Here is a 19,465-nt window from a genome sequence, read left to right as displayed (position 1 = left end):
ACGTTGCTCACTGATCAAATAATTATGCAATCTTTCCTCTGCTAGCTAGCTGCTGTCTTAAATCCTACTCTTTTTTTCTATTTTCTTTTTTTCTTTTTAATCTTTTCCTTACATTTGTGTGCCTGTTTGTCTTTAGTCGATCTCATGTAATAAGGCAACACTGCCTGTTTGTTATTCGACGTTAAATAAACCAATCCAATCCAATCCAATTCTTCAATGGAAAGAATCACAGGAAGTTGATCTCATCCGCGTTTTATTGCTTGAGTCGAAGCTTCAGTGGTCAAGAACTTGTTCCATCGACATGACAATATTGACTTCTAAGTACTTAGTAAAACCACTCGGGTGGATAAAGAAGAAAAAGCAGGAAATCAAGAAAATTATGTCGAAGAGCAACAGGACAGAATGCAAGGCGGATGTGCGAAATCAAGTAGATGGCAGAACCACTGTCACATGTCCTCAACAACAAGTTCAAATTTCAGGCGAACTGGCTCGCTTAGATTTGACCCGGAAGCGTTGCTGTCTTTATGTGTGGCCGTAGTCCAGGCAGTGTCAATACTTCTCCGAAGATTCATTTCAGAGTCCTCGTGTACAAGTTCACCGGTGTATGGCTGAATGGTTCCGGAAAGCTGCGCCCTTCGGCGAGGGAGAACGCGAGGACAGCGCATGGCTCGACTCGCAGCTGCTACACGTTGTTTCCATGCATGGCGCATTTCCTTGTTGGCCATTGCCAGAAAGATGAACATGAACACGCCTTGGGAGCTGACGAGCAGGTTGAATATGTACTGCACAATGGGGTCGTACTCTGCAGCCACAAGAGCTAATCCGACAAGCCATACCAGACCAAGCAGGGTGCTCATGACAATGGCACTACGCAGTAGAAACAAGTGTGGGCCCTTCCGTCGCTGCTGCTGATGGGCTTTGGCAAGGCGCACAGAGACAACGGCGAGAACGACACCGTTGAAGAGAAGAGCGGTGCCAATGATCGGGTACACTCCGTAATAGAGGACATCATTTGATAACCAGCACCTGCACATAGCAGTGGGTCAGATACAGCAGAACAATCAGTATGTGTGCGTCTTACACAATGTCCGTCATTTCCTTGTTCCCATTGTCAGGGGCATGCGCAGATGGGGGGGGGGGGGGTGCAGGGCACGCGTAATGCCCTCGCGTAAAAAAAGGAGAAAAAAGAAGAAAAACTGCCATGGGCTAGGCACAGACAGATTCTGCTCCGCTCGCCTCGATATCTTGCCTCAAAACGTTGCTGCAAAATCATCGATATTATTCTGAGCCTGGCACTGGCAACTCAATATTCTACTCCATTTTGCTGCGGAAATGGGTGTTTTATCCACGTCCCGTACATCGTTTCATAAAAATCTCCTGTTCGGTTTCTCAACACTGGTTTTCACACACCTGTGAGCGGGTTCTTCCAAAATCATGATAATCCACAGTGAATCCCAGTGATGTTCTCAGTGAAATGGTCTTGTCCTGTGCGGTGCATTGTGCTGAACAGGTGTGTGTGAACCCCCCCCCCCCTCACAATCGTCAAATCCCTGCAGACGCCCCTGATCGTGGTCACACACAGCACTCTAGAACTATTTTTTTAGGACATTTGAGCCCGGCATGCCAGAGTTCCGGCAATACGAACACGGTCCCTGTTCTGCCCACCACAAGGCACAAGCAAGGAGGTGGGGGGGGGGGGGGGGGAGCTGCTGACCTGATGTCGCGCCCTCTACTCGGACCCCCACCCTTGGGGAAAGTCCTAGCTCATTCATATCTAGATTTTTGAGTTTTTCAGTTCACACAACGAAAATGCGGGTGAAAATTGATCGTTCTTGGTGTGCCCTTCTGCAGCATTTTTGTGTTTCAAGGCTTTGAAAATGAAAAGAAAATGAATAGTTTGATTCCATTGCCCGCCATCATGGGTACTGGAAACCCCGCAGACATTCCTTGCAGATTCTGAGCTGGAATGCCGTGCTCACAACAGATGCTTGACGGCAAAAGGTCATTTTTAGAGTTAGCTAATTGGACAGACTATGAGGCCAGTGTAGTAGTGGTAAAGTCAACTTTGCGTATAACGACATTCGGCGGGGCATCAGAAAAGTGTCCTTATTCGTGAAGTGTCCTTATACCCGAAGTCTCATTATATGTATTACAGTTAGATGAGACCTTGCTCTGGGCATGGAAATTCTGTCGCTGCTCGCAAATTGTCGTTATATCCGCAGTCGTTATTAGCGAAGTTGACTGTATCAAGCTCTCTCTCCGTCTCTAGACGAGGAGCATAGCAAAGTGGAATTGTTCCTCACAGTGTGCATTAACACGTGCACTTACCACTGAGCGTCTTCACTGCCTCGTCGTCCGTAGCCATCCATCTTGGTCGCACCGGCACACACCGACACCACCACAATCGGTACAACTGTGCACAAAGGGCAAAGCATAGTATAGTCTGACCTCGCATAACCGCACACATCCGTTTCCCTCAACAATATCCTGATAGGCTAGGGAGTGGGATAATCGAACACACATACTGTATGTATGCATGACATATGCTGTAAATCGGTAACCGCCGATTTTCTTCCGGATGAGCGAGGTCTGATTGTTCAGCCTAATACAGTTTGGTCAAGTAGAAATGTTTGCAAGTGGAGTTTCAGTGGCCAACGGGAAAAGCCATGTGTGGCAGATCAACTTGTGCACATTCGGAAGGCCGGTTTGGCATGAACTGGTTTGGCAGGAATACGGCAGAAAAGGACAAGGCAGCTTTAGTTCAAGTGGGTCATTTCCACGAATGTTTGAATGCTGCACCCTTAAAAGGAGAGACTTTTTAAATCAGTCACCAGCAAGACTTTTATTCCAAGCAGCTTACCGAATATGGCAACAACAGAGAGCTTCTTAATCACTTCCAGGCAGTCATGCTGAAAGACGTGGATAAGTCGCTGCATAAGAAACACTGCATGCGCCACCGTGCTCACAAACTGGCCGAGCAGGAGAAAGTGGAGAAGCATGGAAATGGCAGCACAGAACTCGCCACCAGCTCTGTTCATCAGCGTCAGAAAGATGATCAAGAACCCGCCGAGGAGAACGCACTGGATCAGTACAAGTCTCTGATGATTCATTGAACGCTGTTTCCTGTAAGAAGATAAACACAGACACACAATAAAATGTCTATCAGTGATGGATACACTTCCCGTGTTTGTCGGCATCCTCAGCCAAACCAAAAAAAAAAATGAGACCGTGTCTGTAATACGGACTTGGCTGAAACATTAGTAGTGCGTGAAATGGAGAAGAACTACCAAACAAAAGCCGCGGGAGAGGCAGATGTGAGGAAATGGCTTGTACTTGAAGTATTCAAACCTGGCATATCAATGTATGACCCTCCAACCACAGCCAGGCTTTTTTATTATTATATGCACCACAGGTTCCAGGTGCCAGTCAGGCTATGTGATATTCAAAAACCGGCGGTTGCACAAGACTACAGTAGTACAGCTATGCTACCTATAAACAACTACTTACTGGCAACTACTTGCTGGCAACTACTTATTGACAACTACTTATTGACAACTACTAGCCTCACTAACAACTGCTTCGTGAAGTACAGTGGTGGCAACTGCAATCCGACCAAAGCTCAGTGTGTTCCTAGTGCAAAGCTCAGTGTGATCGTATTGCAAAATCCAGCACGCGCATATGACCTAATCAAATAGCGACGGCTCGAATCAGTGCTGCACTCGGGCACAATCAAATCAGAGACTGGATTTCAGTTGCCACAGCTGCACGTACTGATAGCAGGCACGGTGGTATCAAGTGAAATCCAACCATACGGGTGTATATGGCTGCGTTGCCTGCGCAACTGAGCACTGCGAACAACAGGGGTGTGTACTGAAAGCAACTCTCCTGAAATCATGTGGTTGGATTTCATTTTCAACACCCTGTAGTTAGTAAATACTGACAAGACTACAGTGCTACAGTGCTGGCAACTGAAATCCGACCCCCTGAGCGGTGCGTTCACATTCTAGCGGTCTCTATGTCGCGGTGTTACAATCCTGTGTTGGGTGTTTGCGATATGAGCGCACCGCTCAGGGGTCGGATTTCAGTTGTCAGTACTGTACTTACTTGCTACATAGGATGGAGAGGCTGACTACAGCTAGCGCCAGTAAGGATAATGAGCAGCAGACTATGGTGGTGATGGAGTGAGCATGGCTAACGTGTACCTTTCCTTCCGGTACCTGCATGCAAGGAAAACATGAGACAATCGCAGGATAAGGCAACCACTTGTGCTACACAGGGTTCTGCTGTACACGAAAACCTGATTCAAGCGACCAGGTGCCTTTAGTCACCGTGTGTTCATGTATGAACACTTCATAGGTACATGTAAGTAGTGTTTGCTGTAGTGCATACATCCAATATACTACATAATCATGTACTTACAATCAACACAGCAAAGCTTGTGAGGTGTGTGCACCTGCAGTCAACCAGACCTTGCGTAGAGTTTACCATGGAACAGCCGTCTCCAGACCAGGAGCCTGGCAGAACAGGTGCAGAGCAGGGGCAGAGCAGGTGCAGAGCAGCGCAATACAGAATACAAAATGGCATGTTACCACGCTGCATTGACTTCCCCTGTCTTCAACGCAGCTGGAACGATGTGTGTGTGTGTGTGTGTGTGTGTGTGTGTGTGTGCGCGCACATGCCTTCGTGTGTGCACCTGCCCACATATGTGCGTGTGTGCTTATGATTGTGAGTTTGTCTGCACCCACGCATGTTTGGGGGGGGGGAGGGGGGGGGGGGGCTAAAGCGGAATGCTACAACAGGGCCCTACCATGTCATTTTTTCTCCTCTCCTACACCCCCCCCCCAACCCTGGTATGCATTGCAACCACATTTGTGTAATCACGTGGCAAGGCACAGCTGCTGCTTGTATGCTGCAATGCGGTATGGGAGACTGAGCTATGCGGTATGGGAGAATGAGCGATGCGGTATGGGAGAATGAGCAGCCAATTGTACTCTTCCATGTACCTATTGGCACACTTGAAACTGCTACTACTGCTGCTGCTGCTTCTGCTATTGCTGCTGCTGCTGCTGCTATTGCTGCAGTAACAGTTAAATGCTGCTATTGCTTCGGGCTGCTGCTGCTATTGCTGCAGTAACAGTTAAATGCTGCTATTGCTTCTGTTGCTGCTGCTGCTATTACTGCAGTAACAGTTAAATGCTGCTGTTGCTGCTGCTGCTGCTATTGCTGCAGTAACAGTTAAATGCTGCTGTTGCTGCTGCAGTAACAGTTAAATGCTGATTCTTCTGTTGCTGCTGCTCTTATATATGTCAAGTGAAAAATAAAAAATAATTCAGGGTCCGTAGAGTTTGGGGGGGGGGGAGGGGTGCTGAGTTGAATGGTCTTCGTTTGAGGAGATTGCGGTCCATGGTTCATCAGATATGCCCAATCGAACCAGAGAGAATTTTAGCGCGCAGTCACCCTAATCCAGGTGATGACGTCACAGCGTGCAGCCAGGTAGCCACACAATCTATTCGTGTACAAAATGGCCATTGTTCGGAATGGGTTCGATTGCGGAACCGCTGGTCGCAGCTTCTTCTGACCAAGACCATTCGACTCAGAGCTACAAACACTATGTTCCCTGAGGTTTTCTCCTAGGCACATTATGAGGTTATCCCGTCTTTTAGCCATTTCTGAGTTGGACTTTTCACGTCCTCTGGCCTCTGCACCTGTGCTAGGCTAGTCAAGAAATTCATCACACGGAACAGTAGTCATGTACAAAACTACTGGAGAAACCGGTACTCGATCGTACTCCCGCAGAGTACTGTCATGCTCCGTGAGTCGTGTGATACAAGACACTGATATATTACTATATTATTACACGCGGTCTTGTCATGTAGATCTCTTGGACTGCTAGTATTCATATCAGTTGTATGTACAACTCCAAGCGAGTCGGTATCGAACAATATTGAGAGCACTCGCATCACTTTTCTCTATTTCGCCGACTCTGCTCTCCAGAGGTCTGATAATTATATCAGCCTCGTTTGCAATAGCTGCTGCTTCTATATCAGTCGCAAACGCAGCAGTGCGCACTCTTGACTGGCCCACATAGCCATTTCTTCAACAGAATACCGAAATTCTCAACCCAGACTGAACTCATGAAGATCAGCCATGGCTGCTTCCTCACTCACATGGAGTTACGTCTTCGGGGTCGCTTGCAAGACCTACTATCGGCCAAATCATTTGAAATAGCATTGACACTATTGCTTTCACAGACCCCTTTTGACCAAGCGGCACGCTATGACATTGCAGAAGGTGTGGCGCGGCCACATGACGTCATGGCGCAGCCCCCCCCCGAAACTCAGCTTCCAAACTGAAATAACTCAGGAACGCCTTGTCGGAGACACGTAGGACCAACACCATTCGACTCAGCGCCCCAAACGGTATGGACCCTAAATGCTGCTGCTGGTGCTGTACGATATCTCTATTCAAACGGAAAGGATTTCATGAACATATCCGCATAGAGCAGCTCAAACTCAACCAGCAAATCCAGTACACTTACTTCTATCAGTATCCCAGAAAACGCACTTCAATGCATGTTCATCTTGCTCCCGCTGGAACACACATACAACACAGGGATACAGGAGCATTACAGTACTAGTACTCTGCAAGTCTCCACAAAATTGAAGAAGACATGTTTAAATTAGCAATGTAACGATGATGAATTTTATTGGCCTGGTCTAAACCAGGACAGGCCTAGATGCTTTACTATGGCTTAGTTGTAGAGCATCGCTGGACAGAAGCAAGGGTCCCTGGTTCGAGTCCTTGTGGTGGCATTCAATATTTTCTTCAGATTCCCACATTTTCAACTCTCTAGAACTTCCGAACAGATCAGGAACCTCCTTCAATTGTGCAACAAGACAATACTCACCATGTCGTCACTGAGCTGAAACTGCATGGCAGCCTTATCCTCATGAAACACCATGCCAGAGTCAATGCCACGCACCGAAACTGACAGCAAAATGGAGCCGATATAACTGCCTGGCACAGCGTCAGAGGCGTCAGGATGCGTCACGTATAGCGCATCATCCCGCTGGACGAGAAACTCAACCACCGGTCGAGGGCAGGTGGAGCTTTTCGCTATCCGGTCGGTGGCCTCTTTTGGCAAGAAGAAGCGATTGTTTCGGCCTTCAACGTTGTTATCCACAAGTGAAACCTGTGTGGCGATGGTTTCATTGCTCACTGAGGCTTCTATCAGATAGCCGGAAGAGTCGTTGCCGGGACAGTGTGCCCCGAACACAAGGTTAGGAGTTGAGACCTGCACTAGCGGCGCTTCTGGTGTGACAGTTACGCTGCTTTTGAGCAGGTCAATCACGGCAAGAATCCTGGCAACAAAAGCGATTACATGCGTACACATGCATGCACACATTCACACGCACGCACACAGACATACCGACACCCATACAGATGCACATACACACACAGACACACATACACACACACAGACACACATATGCACACACACACAGGTACACACACACACACACACACACACACACACACACACACACACACACACACACACACACACACACACACGCACACACACACACACACACACACACACACACACACACACACACATGCAAACATATGCCCATACATGCACAAACGCACATGCCCGCGCACATGCACACACAAACGCACATGTATACGCACACAAACTATTAATTTTGAACAAACTCTTCTTGATAGAACGGTTCGCCCCATCTTCTCCCAAGTGTTGTCCATACTTAAAAGAACATAAAGAACTCAAAGGTCACTGTGGCTTAGACTCCGATCGTGGAATGTGAGTCGACCAGCACTCCAAGTACAATGGCCATATAGCAATAAAAACTGCTTTATGGCAGTTTTCTAAAAAAGTTATTGTGTTCTAGTCCATGGACCCCGTCTAAAAAGTAAGAAATTAACGAAATGTGATAGCCGAAAATTAAAATTTCACACAAAACCTCACAATAATCACACACAGGATGAAAAGCGAGAAGACCTTTTCCCCTCGTGGTCCTCTTTCCTATTCATGCATGTTGGCGCAGTACTCGTACAAGTCACCCGTACCCGTGAAGTGTCAGACCAAACAAGTGTTGAAAGCAGTATTTTTTTAACTATTAATTTATTAAAGATCCTCAAGTGTTGTGATTATTGTGAGGTTTTGTGTGAAATTTTAATTTTCGGCTATCACATTTCGTTAATTTCTTACTTTTTAGACGGGGTCCATGGACTAGAACACAATAACTTTTTTAGAAAACTGCCATAAAGCAGTTTTTATTGCTATAATTTCTTTTGTTTTTTTTTGCTAAGGATATTATAATATTATAATAATTGTGTCACCAATGGAATGCCCTAAATCATGGCCTCCATCAAGAGTACATAACCCCCATGTACTCTTGCCTAGATGTAGCGCCTCGTACGTGTGCATCATATCAAATTCAACACGCTACGGTCTGTTTTCTCTCTCTTATTTGGCTGCAGACAGATGGAATAGTGCTCCATCTGATATCCGCACTGCTGCATCGCCATCCCTATTTCGCCATGCATTACTTTCATTCTTAGGGTACCCCGTAAGAAGACCTTGAGTCTGTGGGGATTGCCCTATCAAAATATGAATAAATAATAATAATAATAATACCGTATTTATACGCATTGATGACAGATGTGCAAGCCTTTTCTTGCAGCAAATGGCACTAGTCTTGCATACCGGTATTCATGTTCTTCTGCAGGGGAAATCATATGGGTAGTGGCGGTGATACTTTTTTTTATACGCAGGTCATTCTTTGGATGTTGCTGTTGCAGAATTTCATGACTCTGTCATAAAATTGTCTTGTCTTTCAGAAAATTCAGATGTCCACACCCTAAATCACATTTACTTGAGAATTGTAACCAGGTGCACGCTGCAGATGTTTTTGTTGATTCTGTGTTTATAATTGTAGTCATGGGTTGTCGTGATAAGGTCATCCGGCATCATATTGTACTGAAATCGTAATCCTGTTTATGTCGATACAACTTTTGGAAGTAGTTCAATGACTTCAAAGTGTTACAAGTCCACGATTGTCTAAAACAACACAGCAAAGTAGGAACAATAAACATGTATTAAAATGTACACAAATACTACACCTCGTTCCAATAACTACATGTACTTCGAAGTACACTGATCCTGAGGATATAAGGGGCAAGGATATATGGTTGGAGGTACTGAGAGATACACAAGGCGCTCCATAATAATAAAATGTTACACGGCTTGGGGGAGTATGAATGATATTCAGTCAAACCTCTTTAGGACGAACATCAAGGGACCGATGGTATTTGTTCTGTGAGTTTGTCTCAACCCTATTCTATTATAACGAGTGAATACAATTATTTCTCCAATAGAGACACGAATAGATTTCTTCTACAGCGAAAGATTCTAAGCCAGACCAAACCATTGACTCGTCTTGTATGAAACAAATTAGTCACTGAACCTTTCTTTAGCAACATGACGGCAACTGAAACAACAACAGAGAAAATACGATACATGTACAGCACATTCTTGCAGGTACTACAAACAGATTTGAGATCGCAATTCTTGCTCTGCCGGCACGCAACTTTATTTGGGGCAGTGTAATCTCGGCGTTACTGACAAATCAAACAGCCCAGACTCGAGTAAACAAATCTAATCGTACGAGATTTTCACGAGACGAGACTGCACCCATTGGCTTGTTTCGTATGAAGCAAACAAGCACTGAATGCATGAACCTCTCCATAATGGAGATTTTCCCTCATATGCGAATTTATTTTGCATACTCGGCCAATGCGTCCTTGAACCTTTCCCTCCAGATTGGGAACTGCCAACGATGCTATGCCACTGCAAAATTCAGATTCTACCCTATGATCGGAGCACGGAATGCCGGAAGCAATCATGACCAGTGCCTTACTTGTAACGTACCAATGTACAATGAACATGAGTATTTCGACAACACATCTAAGCCTCAGCAGCAAAATAAGTCTTACCGTCAAGAAGGTGAACTCGCGTTCTTCGCACACTGTTGGCAAGGGCAAAGAGATACGAATGGATCTAAATCTGAATAAAATCAACACACGTTTCCGTAAATGAAAGGTTGAGCATAAGCAAATGAATCGAAGGAAACTGGTCAACTCAGAGATAACCTGTAATTGAGTATTCCGTAAAAGGAGGCCTCGACAGCAGAAAAGCTAAATTTAGAAAAGAGATCCTGTCAACTTTTCCATTATTTATTGTATTCCACCTAAAATCAGCACACTTTTCGTAAATGAAAGAGTCAACACAAGCAAATGGATCAAAGGGAACTGGTCAACTCACCTGTCTTCAGCTGTCATTGAGTAATATTCCGTGAAAGGATGTCTCCGCAGAGCCGAAGCGAAATAAGCCAGGACACGAAATATCCGAAACAGCTCATGCAAGAAGCAGTTCCAAAGAAGGAAGTTCCTCGCGCGTGCACATCTGAAAAAGGACTGCACTGCAACACAATGTCTGCCGTGCACAGCACGCGGCTACCACTCGTTAGTAGATCTAATACCGAGCACCTTACGTAGAAACTTACGTAGCCTAAGTGAAATACCGAGCACCTTACGTAGAAACTTACGTAGCATAGCGATGTCGTTTTTTCTGCCATGTGAACACAATAATAGAAAAGCTGACAGGATCGCTTTTCTAAATATTTGCGTCTTTCCCTCAAACCAGTGAATTCCCATATCATGGCGACATTCGACAGGTTTTCATCTACCGCAATCCATCATTGCACAACCCCTATACTATTGCATATAGTGCGAAGGCTGTACTGTAGAACGGGTCATTTTAGCGACTATCAATTTTAGCGTTTTCCCATTTTCAACCGGTTAGCGACGTTCTATTTTAGCGATTTTCAGCGAATTTACTCACGGATCACCAGCGCACTACTAATGTCTCAACGGATTAGCGACTTGAAACTTTAGCGAAAATGAGTCGATCGCTAAATTCGCTAGGGTTTTTACGTCGCTAAAATTACCCGTTCTACAGTACATGTTATCAGTTCAGCAGTGACGAAGAACAAACTAGACAACTACTTTGCAAGAAATTGAGTTGCCTTGCCCAACTCGTATCAGAGAGGGTCAGCGACTTACCGTATTGCGAACTCGTAAGCGGATAGGGAAATCGATTTCTTTTCGTGTTCAAATTGTGCAATATGTAAGAGTGGTCCAGAGACTCGTGCGCTGCGGTTGCCATGGTGATATGATGGCAACTGAGGCAACAGAAATACCGGTACTGCAAGTCGACAATTATTCGGCTCATTCAAATTTCGGCCACCCTGGGCTAAACCCATTTCGGCCGCATGAAATTTTCGGCCTGTACTGCTGCCGCCTGTATACACTGTCACACTGAACCCTGCAAAACAAAATTTCGGCCGCAACAAATTTTCTGCCAAACATGTCCAGGCCGAAAATAGCCGAAAATAAAAAAGCGCCAAATATTTTATTGATTTACAGTACAACTTAACAGGTACTAGATCATAGTTCTTATTTTGCTATAAAATAAAAATCAATTTCACGGTTCGCGTGAGACTCGGCTGGAAGCCGCGGTTTCCGTATTCGCCGTGGGAACGCCACCACCCTCCAGGATCAAAGACGCAGATCTAGAAGCAATTTTGCTATGGTGCATCCTTATTTGGTGCAATGGAATCACCGAGCTACGCATGAATCAAACAGCCCAGACTCGAGGAAATGAATGAAATCTATGAGATCTTCACGAGACTACCCAGACCTAATCCATTGACTCGTTTCGTATGAAAGAAACAAGTCGTTTAACCTCTCTGTTGTCAGTATTGAACCACTGGTAGTATCTTCCACAGGTATCCGTATCTAAGAAACAGACGATATGATTATTTGTTGCAGTTGAATGTTTAAAGTTTGGTTCGCCCCAAATCACAGCAATAGGACATGGTTTACTCCAGGAAATACGATTTCTTTGTTCGCATAATTTTAAACCGATGTGCACATATGCTGATTGAACATTCACCATCTCAATACCGGTACTTGCAGACCTGGTTTTCAGAGGGTGGTTCAAGTCTTCATTGTGCGAGGTCAATGCCCCAGAGATATTGCCTACTTACTTCTTAGAGGCTGCAGATTTAGCCTGAGCATTCGCATCGGGCACAGTGCTACCGTCGCTGCTGGTTTGCAGCGGATTGCGTGCACGCTCCTGACTCCCAGTGATGTGCAAGGCGCCAATGGCATTGCTGATAGTGTTGGCAACTGCCTGTGCAACCTCAACGAGCTGTGCAAGGAGGAAGAGAAAGGGGGAGTATTGGAGGTGTTAGGCACTGCTACAGAACTCATACCAGACAGGAATGAATATCAGAAAAGTAACAACAGTTGTTGAAGAAGCGCTCAACGCGCTAAGCGCAATGCCTTCGCATACATTGAAGACAAAATCACTCAGGATTTTAGCTGCTACTCGGATCAGCGAGAGAGGGATTGGGAGTGAGACAGCCATTTGCTTGGGAGTGAGACAGCCATTTGATTGGGAGTGAGACAGGCATTTGATTGGGAGTGAGACAGGCATTTGATTGGGAGTGAGACAGGCATTTGATTGGGAGTGAGACAGGCATTTGATTGGGAGTGAGACAGCCATTTGATTGGGAGTGAGACAGCCATTTGATTGGGAGTGAGACAGCCATTTGATTGGGAGTAAGACATCCATTTGATTGGGAGTGAGACATCCATTTGATTGGGAGTGAGACAGCCATTTGATTGGGTGTGAGACAGCCATTTGATTGGGAGTGAGACAGCCATTTGATTGGGAGTGAGACAGCCATTTGATTGGGAGTGAGGCAGCCATTTGATTGGGAGTGAGACAGCCATTTGATTGGGAGTGAGACAGCCATTTGATTGGGAGTGAGACAGCCATTTGATTGGGAGTGAGACAGCCATTTGATTGGGTACTTTCGTTACCTGCTCATGTGTTTGGTTTTCTGGCGTCTTCAAGATAACCTCTTCCAGGATACAGGTAACCTTGGTGACAGTTTCAGCCGTGGTCGCAGATGATTTCTTCAGGGTATCGTCCAGGTTACGTGTCGCTGCCGTCAAAGTGGTTGACGTGACATTTCCGGCTGTCAATAAACTCTGTTTGGAAACAAAACAAAGCGTAATTGTTAGGGGTGAAACGAATTTTAGAACGTTCGATTAGGTTCGCTCCGAATGGGAGTTGAAGAGAATTCGATTCGCTACTTCAAAGTGTCGAATGTTCGTCGATGCATGCGTAGGTATATGCAGTCCCGTGCAGTCCCGTGCTTGTACTGCAAACACAATGTACATGTATATCATGCAGAGCTCAGCCAGCCACCCTCAACTCCAGGTCCCCATTACAGGTAACAGCACCAATTTAGAAAAGAAGGTGATTGCGCATTGTTTAATCCTTGGTTGTTTTAGTGTAGCTCATTCAATATCTCTTAACGATCAACCAATATCATTAACGATCGATATATTGGTTTTATCGATTCTTGTCGGCTCTACCCGTGTACCTCGAACACCAGTTTATGAAGATATTCGACGATACCTTTACAACGTTAGAACTTTGTGGCTCCTCACTGTTGACATCTGTAGACATCTGGCTGGTTTATCCACATGAACTAGAGGATTTCACATTGTTTCTAGATCGAAGAATCTTGTCATCACCCTCCGGCAACTGCTCTGACCTTTCCCACAAATGAGCTTAAAAGACAAAGTCTTCTCTCCCGATCTCTTTCAAAGCCACAAGTCAATTTTACTGCGCTTGAAAGTACATGATTGTACTCGTATTCGATATCGGATGGAGTGCAAGGGCTAGAATACTGTCACTGATATACACGCATAAACATCGTTAGCACTCGTTTTGAACACTAACGATTATCGATTCCACTCTTAACGATCGATATGCGAGTAATCGGTATAATTGTTTGAGCCCTAATAATAGTTATTATACTGCACTATTACTACCCATGGCTATCTTTGGGTTGCAGACACCATTCTGCATGGACTTTCATGTGTGCTGGTGCAGTTAGCATGGGTGGTGATCTCTGCAGTTAGCATGGGTAATCTCTGCAGTTAGCATGGGTGATCTCTGCAGTTAGCATGGGTAATCTCTGCAGTTAGCATGGGTAATCTCTGTAGTTAGCATGGGTAATCTCTGCAGTTAGCATGGGTGATCTCTGCAGTTAGCATGGGTGATCTCTGCAGTTAGCATGGGTGATCTCTGCAGTTGCCATGGGTACTCTCTGCAGTTAGCATGGGTGATCTCTGCAGTTAGCATGGGTGATCTCTGCAGTTAGCATGGGTGATCTCTGCAGTTAGCATGGGTAATCTCTGCAGGAATCGGGTTCTGTCATATCAATGTCCGTGCGCCAATTGGCGAATTACGTAGTACACTGCCCTATGCTATCACAAATTGAGTGTTGGTTTTGATAATATTTTCGTTGATTTGTTTGTCTGCAAACACGTGCTAAGCACCTATAGTAAGACTTAAGCACACGTGTGTTTGTGTGCAGAACTACTGTTATCATTATGCACTGCAATGAGTAAAATGCACACTGTACATCATGCATTTAGCATTTCACCAGAAGATGCATCATGCATTTAGCATTTCACCAGAAGATGCGTCATGCATTTAACATTTCACCAGAAGATGCTCTGGCAGCGAAAGTTAAGGTAGCAGCCTGGTCCTAAATTTCATATGGCATTCAATTGACCGTAATTTTGGTGTCTCTCAATGGATTTGAGTGAAATTTGCACTACACACCCCTGCCACTATGCTGGCCCTCTGGACATGATTTACAAGTTCTTGCGCCTCACTGACAGGCTTCACAGGCCGGAAAAACTCAAATTTCCGGCATAGTGCCACGGTGTGCGAGCCACCCAGGAGCCAAACAAATACATTTACAATTTTTTCACATTTTCTAGCCAATTCTGTCCGTGCGCAGGATCCAAACCTAAAAAACGTCCAGAAGAAGCCATGGGTGGTGGGACAGGGCCCTTCAACTTGGCCCTGGAATCTGTCACAACGGCAGGAGTGGGTGTTCTGTCACAGATTCCCACAGACCCAAGTCAATTTTTGAATTTTTTTAGGTTCAGGGCGTGCTACGAGGTCGTACCTTTGATACAACATCCAGTGCTGGGACCTTCACAGCAAGCCATTTCCTCAGCGCTACACACCAAATCCAGGATACCCTCCAAAATCGGCTAAGACTACCACTCACGTTTCACTACTGCCTAGTACTGAATTCTACCTGACTTCTTGACACGACTCAAACTTGCCAAAGTCACTAAATCAACGTCAACTACAATAATCATGCCACATATCTGCAACGTCACGAGGGTGCTGGCAAAAGTTCTGCTGCACGGCGGCGGGCTTTGCCCGCCTCCGTGCAGCCCAATACGTGGTTTTTAACGTGATTTTTTGAACTTTTTTGGACTTGGAGCAAAATTCTGCACACTTTCGCGTGTTTGCATGATACGACAAGTTGCGCACGGTCTGCTCACATTCAAATAAAGTGCTGCCAACAAATGACAGCGTGCAACAAAAAATCTTTCCTAGCAAGGGCACATTTTCGGCCATAACCCTTGAACGGCTGGGGAGATTGAGACAAAATTTTCAGAGGTTTTGCAGCTGTTCATGCTCTTTCAACTGATGTAGCACTCGATATGAATTTACAAATTCGATTTTTCAGGGATTTTTGGACCAGGCTGCCACCTTAAAGGGGAGCTACATTGTATACGGGTACACTAAAAATCAACTGTTCACCAGTTGTGTTCGAATGGTCTTGGTCCGAGGAAGGTGAGACGCTCCCTTCCTCCTTTATTCTCAATCGAACTCGCGCACTTCCACCGAAGCTGGGTGACTGCGCCCGACTAGATGGGGATTTGTATGCAAAATGACACTAAAAGCGGCCCTTTCGTTCTTAAAAAAGCACTGATGAACGCGATTAGCTCGTATGTTGTAGTCTTTTGGATGGTGGCTCGACTGGTTTTGGTCCAAAAAGGCTGCGATGCATCGTTCGGCCTTTATTCTCAGTCAAACCAGGTTAAGTAAGTGGTCACGTGCTTGAAGCTGTGTGTACACCAGCCACCTGGTCACCGTGTCTGCAGGCTACAACTTTCAAACCAAGGTTCAACTCAACTGTTCACATGTTCAACCCGAGTGTCAGGAACGCTGTAAAAGTAAGCAGTTGTAGCCTGCAGGGCCGTACCGTACTGGCACGGTGGCCAGGCCACTGGTGTACGTATGAGCACGTGACCGCTTACTCACCCGTGTTCGATTAGGAATCCGCCGTTATCCGGGTCGAACGCTGCATCGCAGTCTTCTCGGACGAAAACCAATCGACTCAGCGCACAAATGACTCACCTGGTCACCGTGCCTGCAGGCCACAACTTTCACACCAAGCCCGGGGTCCACGGTTCAACTCCAGTGACAGAAACGTAGTACAGGATCCGAAGCTCAAAAATAAAATTGGGTCTGCCACTTCACTCCGAGTATTTGCCGCTTTCAGAGCTGATAGGTGATGGTTATAGAAGGTCAATTTTGTTTGTTGGCCCTTCTGAATCGGGGAAGGAGACGAGCGGCGAGAGGGTTTTCGTCGACGATTTCGCAAGCCTTCTCAAGCGTTCTCAAGGAGGTCGCAAATTTATTTTCGCCGTGCGTCCGTACGCGCATGGCTTGAGCATGCACACATTGCGCACCCACGACAAACATTTGAAAAATTTAGGAAATGACGACGCCGTAGAAAATGACGACTCTGGCCGGGGAACTTATTTGAGGAAGCACGAGGTCTTTCAATTTCAATCCCACGCGAGTAAGCATGGAGGAAGACGAGAATTGTGCCTCCTGTGCACAAAGTCCAGGTAGTGTTGGGCATTTAGTGGCTTCAGCCAGTACTCAGGTTTCGGAAATTTCGTGGGGCTCATGTTTGTGCCACTGTGTGAAGATCGAAGGAAGCGAAAAGGAGGAGAAAGTAAATTTCACGAACACCAGCTGGTCTCGAGTGGTATCTGCTGCCAAAATTCGCCAGGACGGCACATGGGCCTTTCTCTGCCAGGAGCAGTGTAGCACGGATGAGAGCACCCCGCGTGGCTGGTACCATAGGCGCTGCTATGCAGCCTACACCCACAAGAAGACTCTGAGTCGTTTTGAGGGAGAGGAGAGTGGTGGCCTTGTCAGCAATGTTGACGCAGAGGAGGTGGGTGACGCAGATGCCTGTGAGGATGAACCTCCCAAGAAGCGTGTTATGACACGAAGCAAAGTGACAACCATCGACATCACTCTGTGTATAATATGTCAACAAAAAAACAAAACAAAAAGAACCGGAAAGCTGAACCGCTTACCCTCTGTTCAGAATTCCGTGCTGGCGAAAGCCTGATCCGTGCGGCAAATGCACGTGGAGATGAAGCAGGCCAGCGGATTTTACTTACCCTCCAGGAGGGCAGTCCCGATTGTGTAGCATCGGACATATGCTACCATTTCTGCTGCTACCGTAACTACACTCATTCTAGCACGGTGGCAGCACTGGAGGCAAAGAAGACGACGGCAGTTGCAGACGACAATGTGTACGATAGAGCCTTTGAGTGGCTAGCTGTATGCATGGAGAAGGAGCTCTTCAGTGAGACAGAAATACGAGCGATGCGTATGGACAGCCTGACGTCCAAGTACAGCGCCAAGCTGGCAGAGCTCGGAGCTGCAAGTCAATACCGACGATGGCTGCTGAAGAAGCGCCTGTTGGAGCATTTTGGAAAACGCATCAACTTCGTCCGTCCTGGTCCATTGTCACCCGAGAGCGTTGTAAGCAGCTCCTTGACAGAATCACAACTGCTACAAGTAGTTGGTGCAGCAGTAGCCAAGGCTGAGGCAGCCCAGCAGTGCGCCGACGAATATGCTGGAGATGATATGGCGGATGAAGATGCACCTCCAGCTATTGATAGCAGCTGCAAGGTACATGCCTTCCACACAGCCATGGCTCTGAACAACGCCATCCGTGATCAGCAGCCCACAATACCCACCATGCCACATGCCAGTGATATCGTAAATGAGAATGCGCCAGTGCCAGACATCCTCTACAATGTGCTTGCCATGACCATTGTCGGCCCTGAGAAGTGTGACATTGGTGACCTGACGGACTCCCGTGTCCATGTCCCTGCCGACATTCATTGCAAGATTTTGGCAATTGCTGAGGATATTGTGTATGCTGCAACTCGTGGATCTATTCTGACACCAAGGCACGTAGCTTTGGCGCTTACTGTCCACCACCACACGAGGAGCAAGCACATGATCTTCTCAACCAGTTCGGCCATGGCATATCGTATTCAAAGCTGCGAGAAGTAGAAACCGGGTATTCTCTCGAAGTAGCAGGAAGTTCCGCAGCCAGCAGTGTTGTAGTACCCCGTGGCATTTCCCAGCATGGAGGTGATGTTCATTTCTGCTGGGACAATAACGACCTCAACGAGGAAACTCTGAGTGGCCAAGGGACGACACACTGCACCAACGGCATTGTGCTCCAGCACTCGCTGCCCTTCCAGGACGATCCGTGTCCACCAGAAAGTACGAGCCGTGCCGAGCCAGGTAACCAACGCCGACCGCGAAGTGTTGCCCCACCTGCAGTTCCGAGCCTAGAATACAACTGCGGTGCGAGACCAAGACCTCCTCCAATGGCCCATCCAGTTCCTGATGCACAAGGCTCGATTGACCCATTTCTCACTGTGGCATCGATTGACCTGATTTGGTTCTTGTTGCGCGCAGACCAGACGGTATCACCGAAGTTTGGTAGACCTGATGACGAGTCACAACTGGTACCCGCATGGTCCGGCTTCAATGCTGAACTGAACCAGTCAACCGCGCCAGGGACACCAACAACAGTCGGTTACCTGCCGATCATCCCAGCATCGCCTACAGCCATGAGCACAGTTTATGAGCTTGTTGTCCGGTCCCTCCGCACATCGAAGAAGCTGAATCAGCCACATTGTATCATCACCGCCGACCAAGCAGTTTATGCCAAAGCTGTGGAAGTTTGCTGGAAAAATGCTGAGCTGAAGGATGTAGTCCTCCGCATGGGTGCATTCCATACGTCGTGTGCCTTCCTTGCTGTTCTTGGGAAGAGGTTTGGCAGTGCTGGCTTGGAAGACCTCCTCGTCGAGTCAGGCGTAGTTGGCAGCAATGCGTGCAAGCAGGTGATGGCCGGCAAGCATTACAACCGCGGTGTTCGCCTCCATAAGCTTGCCTTTGAGTGTCTGCTGGGAGTGAACTGGAAGCTGTACGAGGACAGCATTGAAGGTGAGGGGACAGAAACATAGGAGTTGTGCTGCAAACTTTCTTTATTGCATTCCATCTGTGCACACTAGACGAAGTGAAGTAGTTTGAGAAATGGTGCCTGTTGTTCTCACTCCAGTGGTCTGCATGTAGCACTTTGTGTTCTAATTTTCT

The 19,465-nt window shown here is 46.7% G+C and overlaps 1 protein-coding gene across 1 annotated transcript in view; it reads right to left on the bottom strand.

Moving 5' to 3' along the window:
- Positions 1 to 356: 356 nt before the first annotated feature.
- The window catches only part of LOC135819274 (mucin-2-like), a 42,590-nt gene continuing 23,481 nt past the window's right edge, over positions 357 to 19,465 (bottom strand). The window contains exons 5-13 of the mRNA XM_065332450.1: positions 12,976 to 13,146; positions 12,135 to 12,298; positions 6,908 to 7,361; positions 6,539 to 6,590; positions 4,420 to 4,514; positions 4,105 to 4,217; positions 2,861 to 3,123; positions 2,329 to 2,413; positions 357 to 1,026 (exon numbers count right to left, since the gene is read on the bottom strand). Coding sequence (XP_065188522.1) covers positions 447 to 1,026; positions 2,329 to 2,413; positions 2,861 to 3,123; positions 4,105 to 4,217; positions 4,420 to 4,514; positions 6,539 to 6,590; positions 6,908 to 7,361; positions 12,135 to 12,298; positions 12,976 to 13,146 — 1,977 coding nt within the window. The 3' untranslated portion in view covers positions 357 to 446. The remainder of the gene's footprint in view (positions 1,027 to 2,328; positions 2,414 to 2,860; positions 3,124 to 4,104; positions 4,218 to 4,419; positions 4,515 to 6,538; positions 6,591 to 6,907; positions 7,362 to 12,134; positions 12,299 to 12,975; positions 13,147 to 19,465) is intronic.

The sequence above is a fragment of the Sycon ciliatum genome, chromosome 6 (assembly GCF_964019385.1).
Source record: "Sycon ciliatum chromosome 6, ocSycCili1.1, whole genome shotgun sequence".
NCBI classification, from domain to species: domain Eukaryota; kingdom Metazoa; phylum Porifera; class Calcarea; order Leucosolenida; family Sycettidae; genus Sycon; species Sycon ciliatum.
Note: the sequence above shows the minus strand (reverse complement) of the source record. Positions and strands in the feature narration are given on the sequence as shown.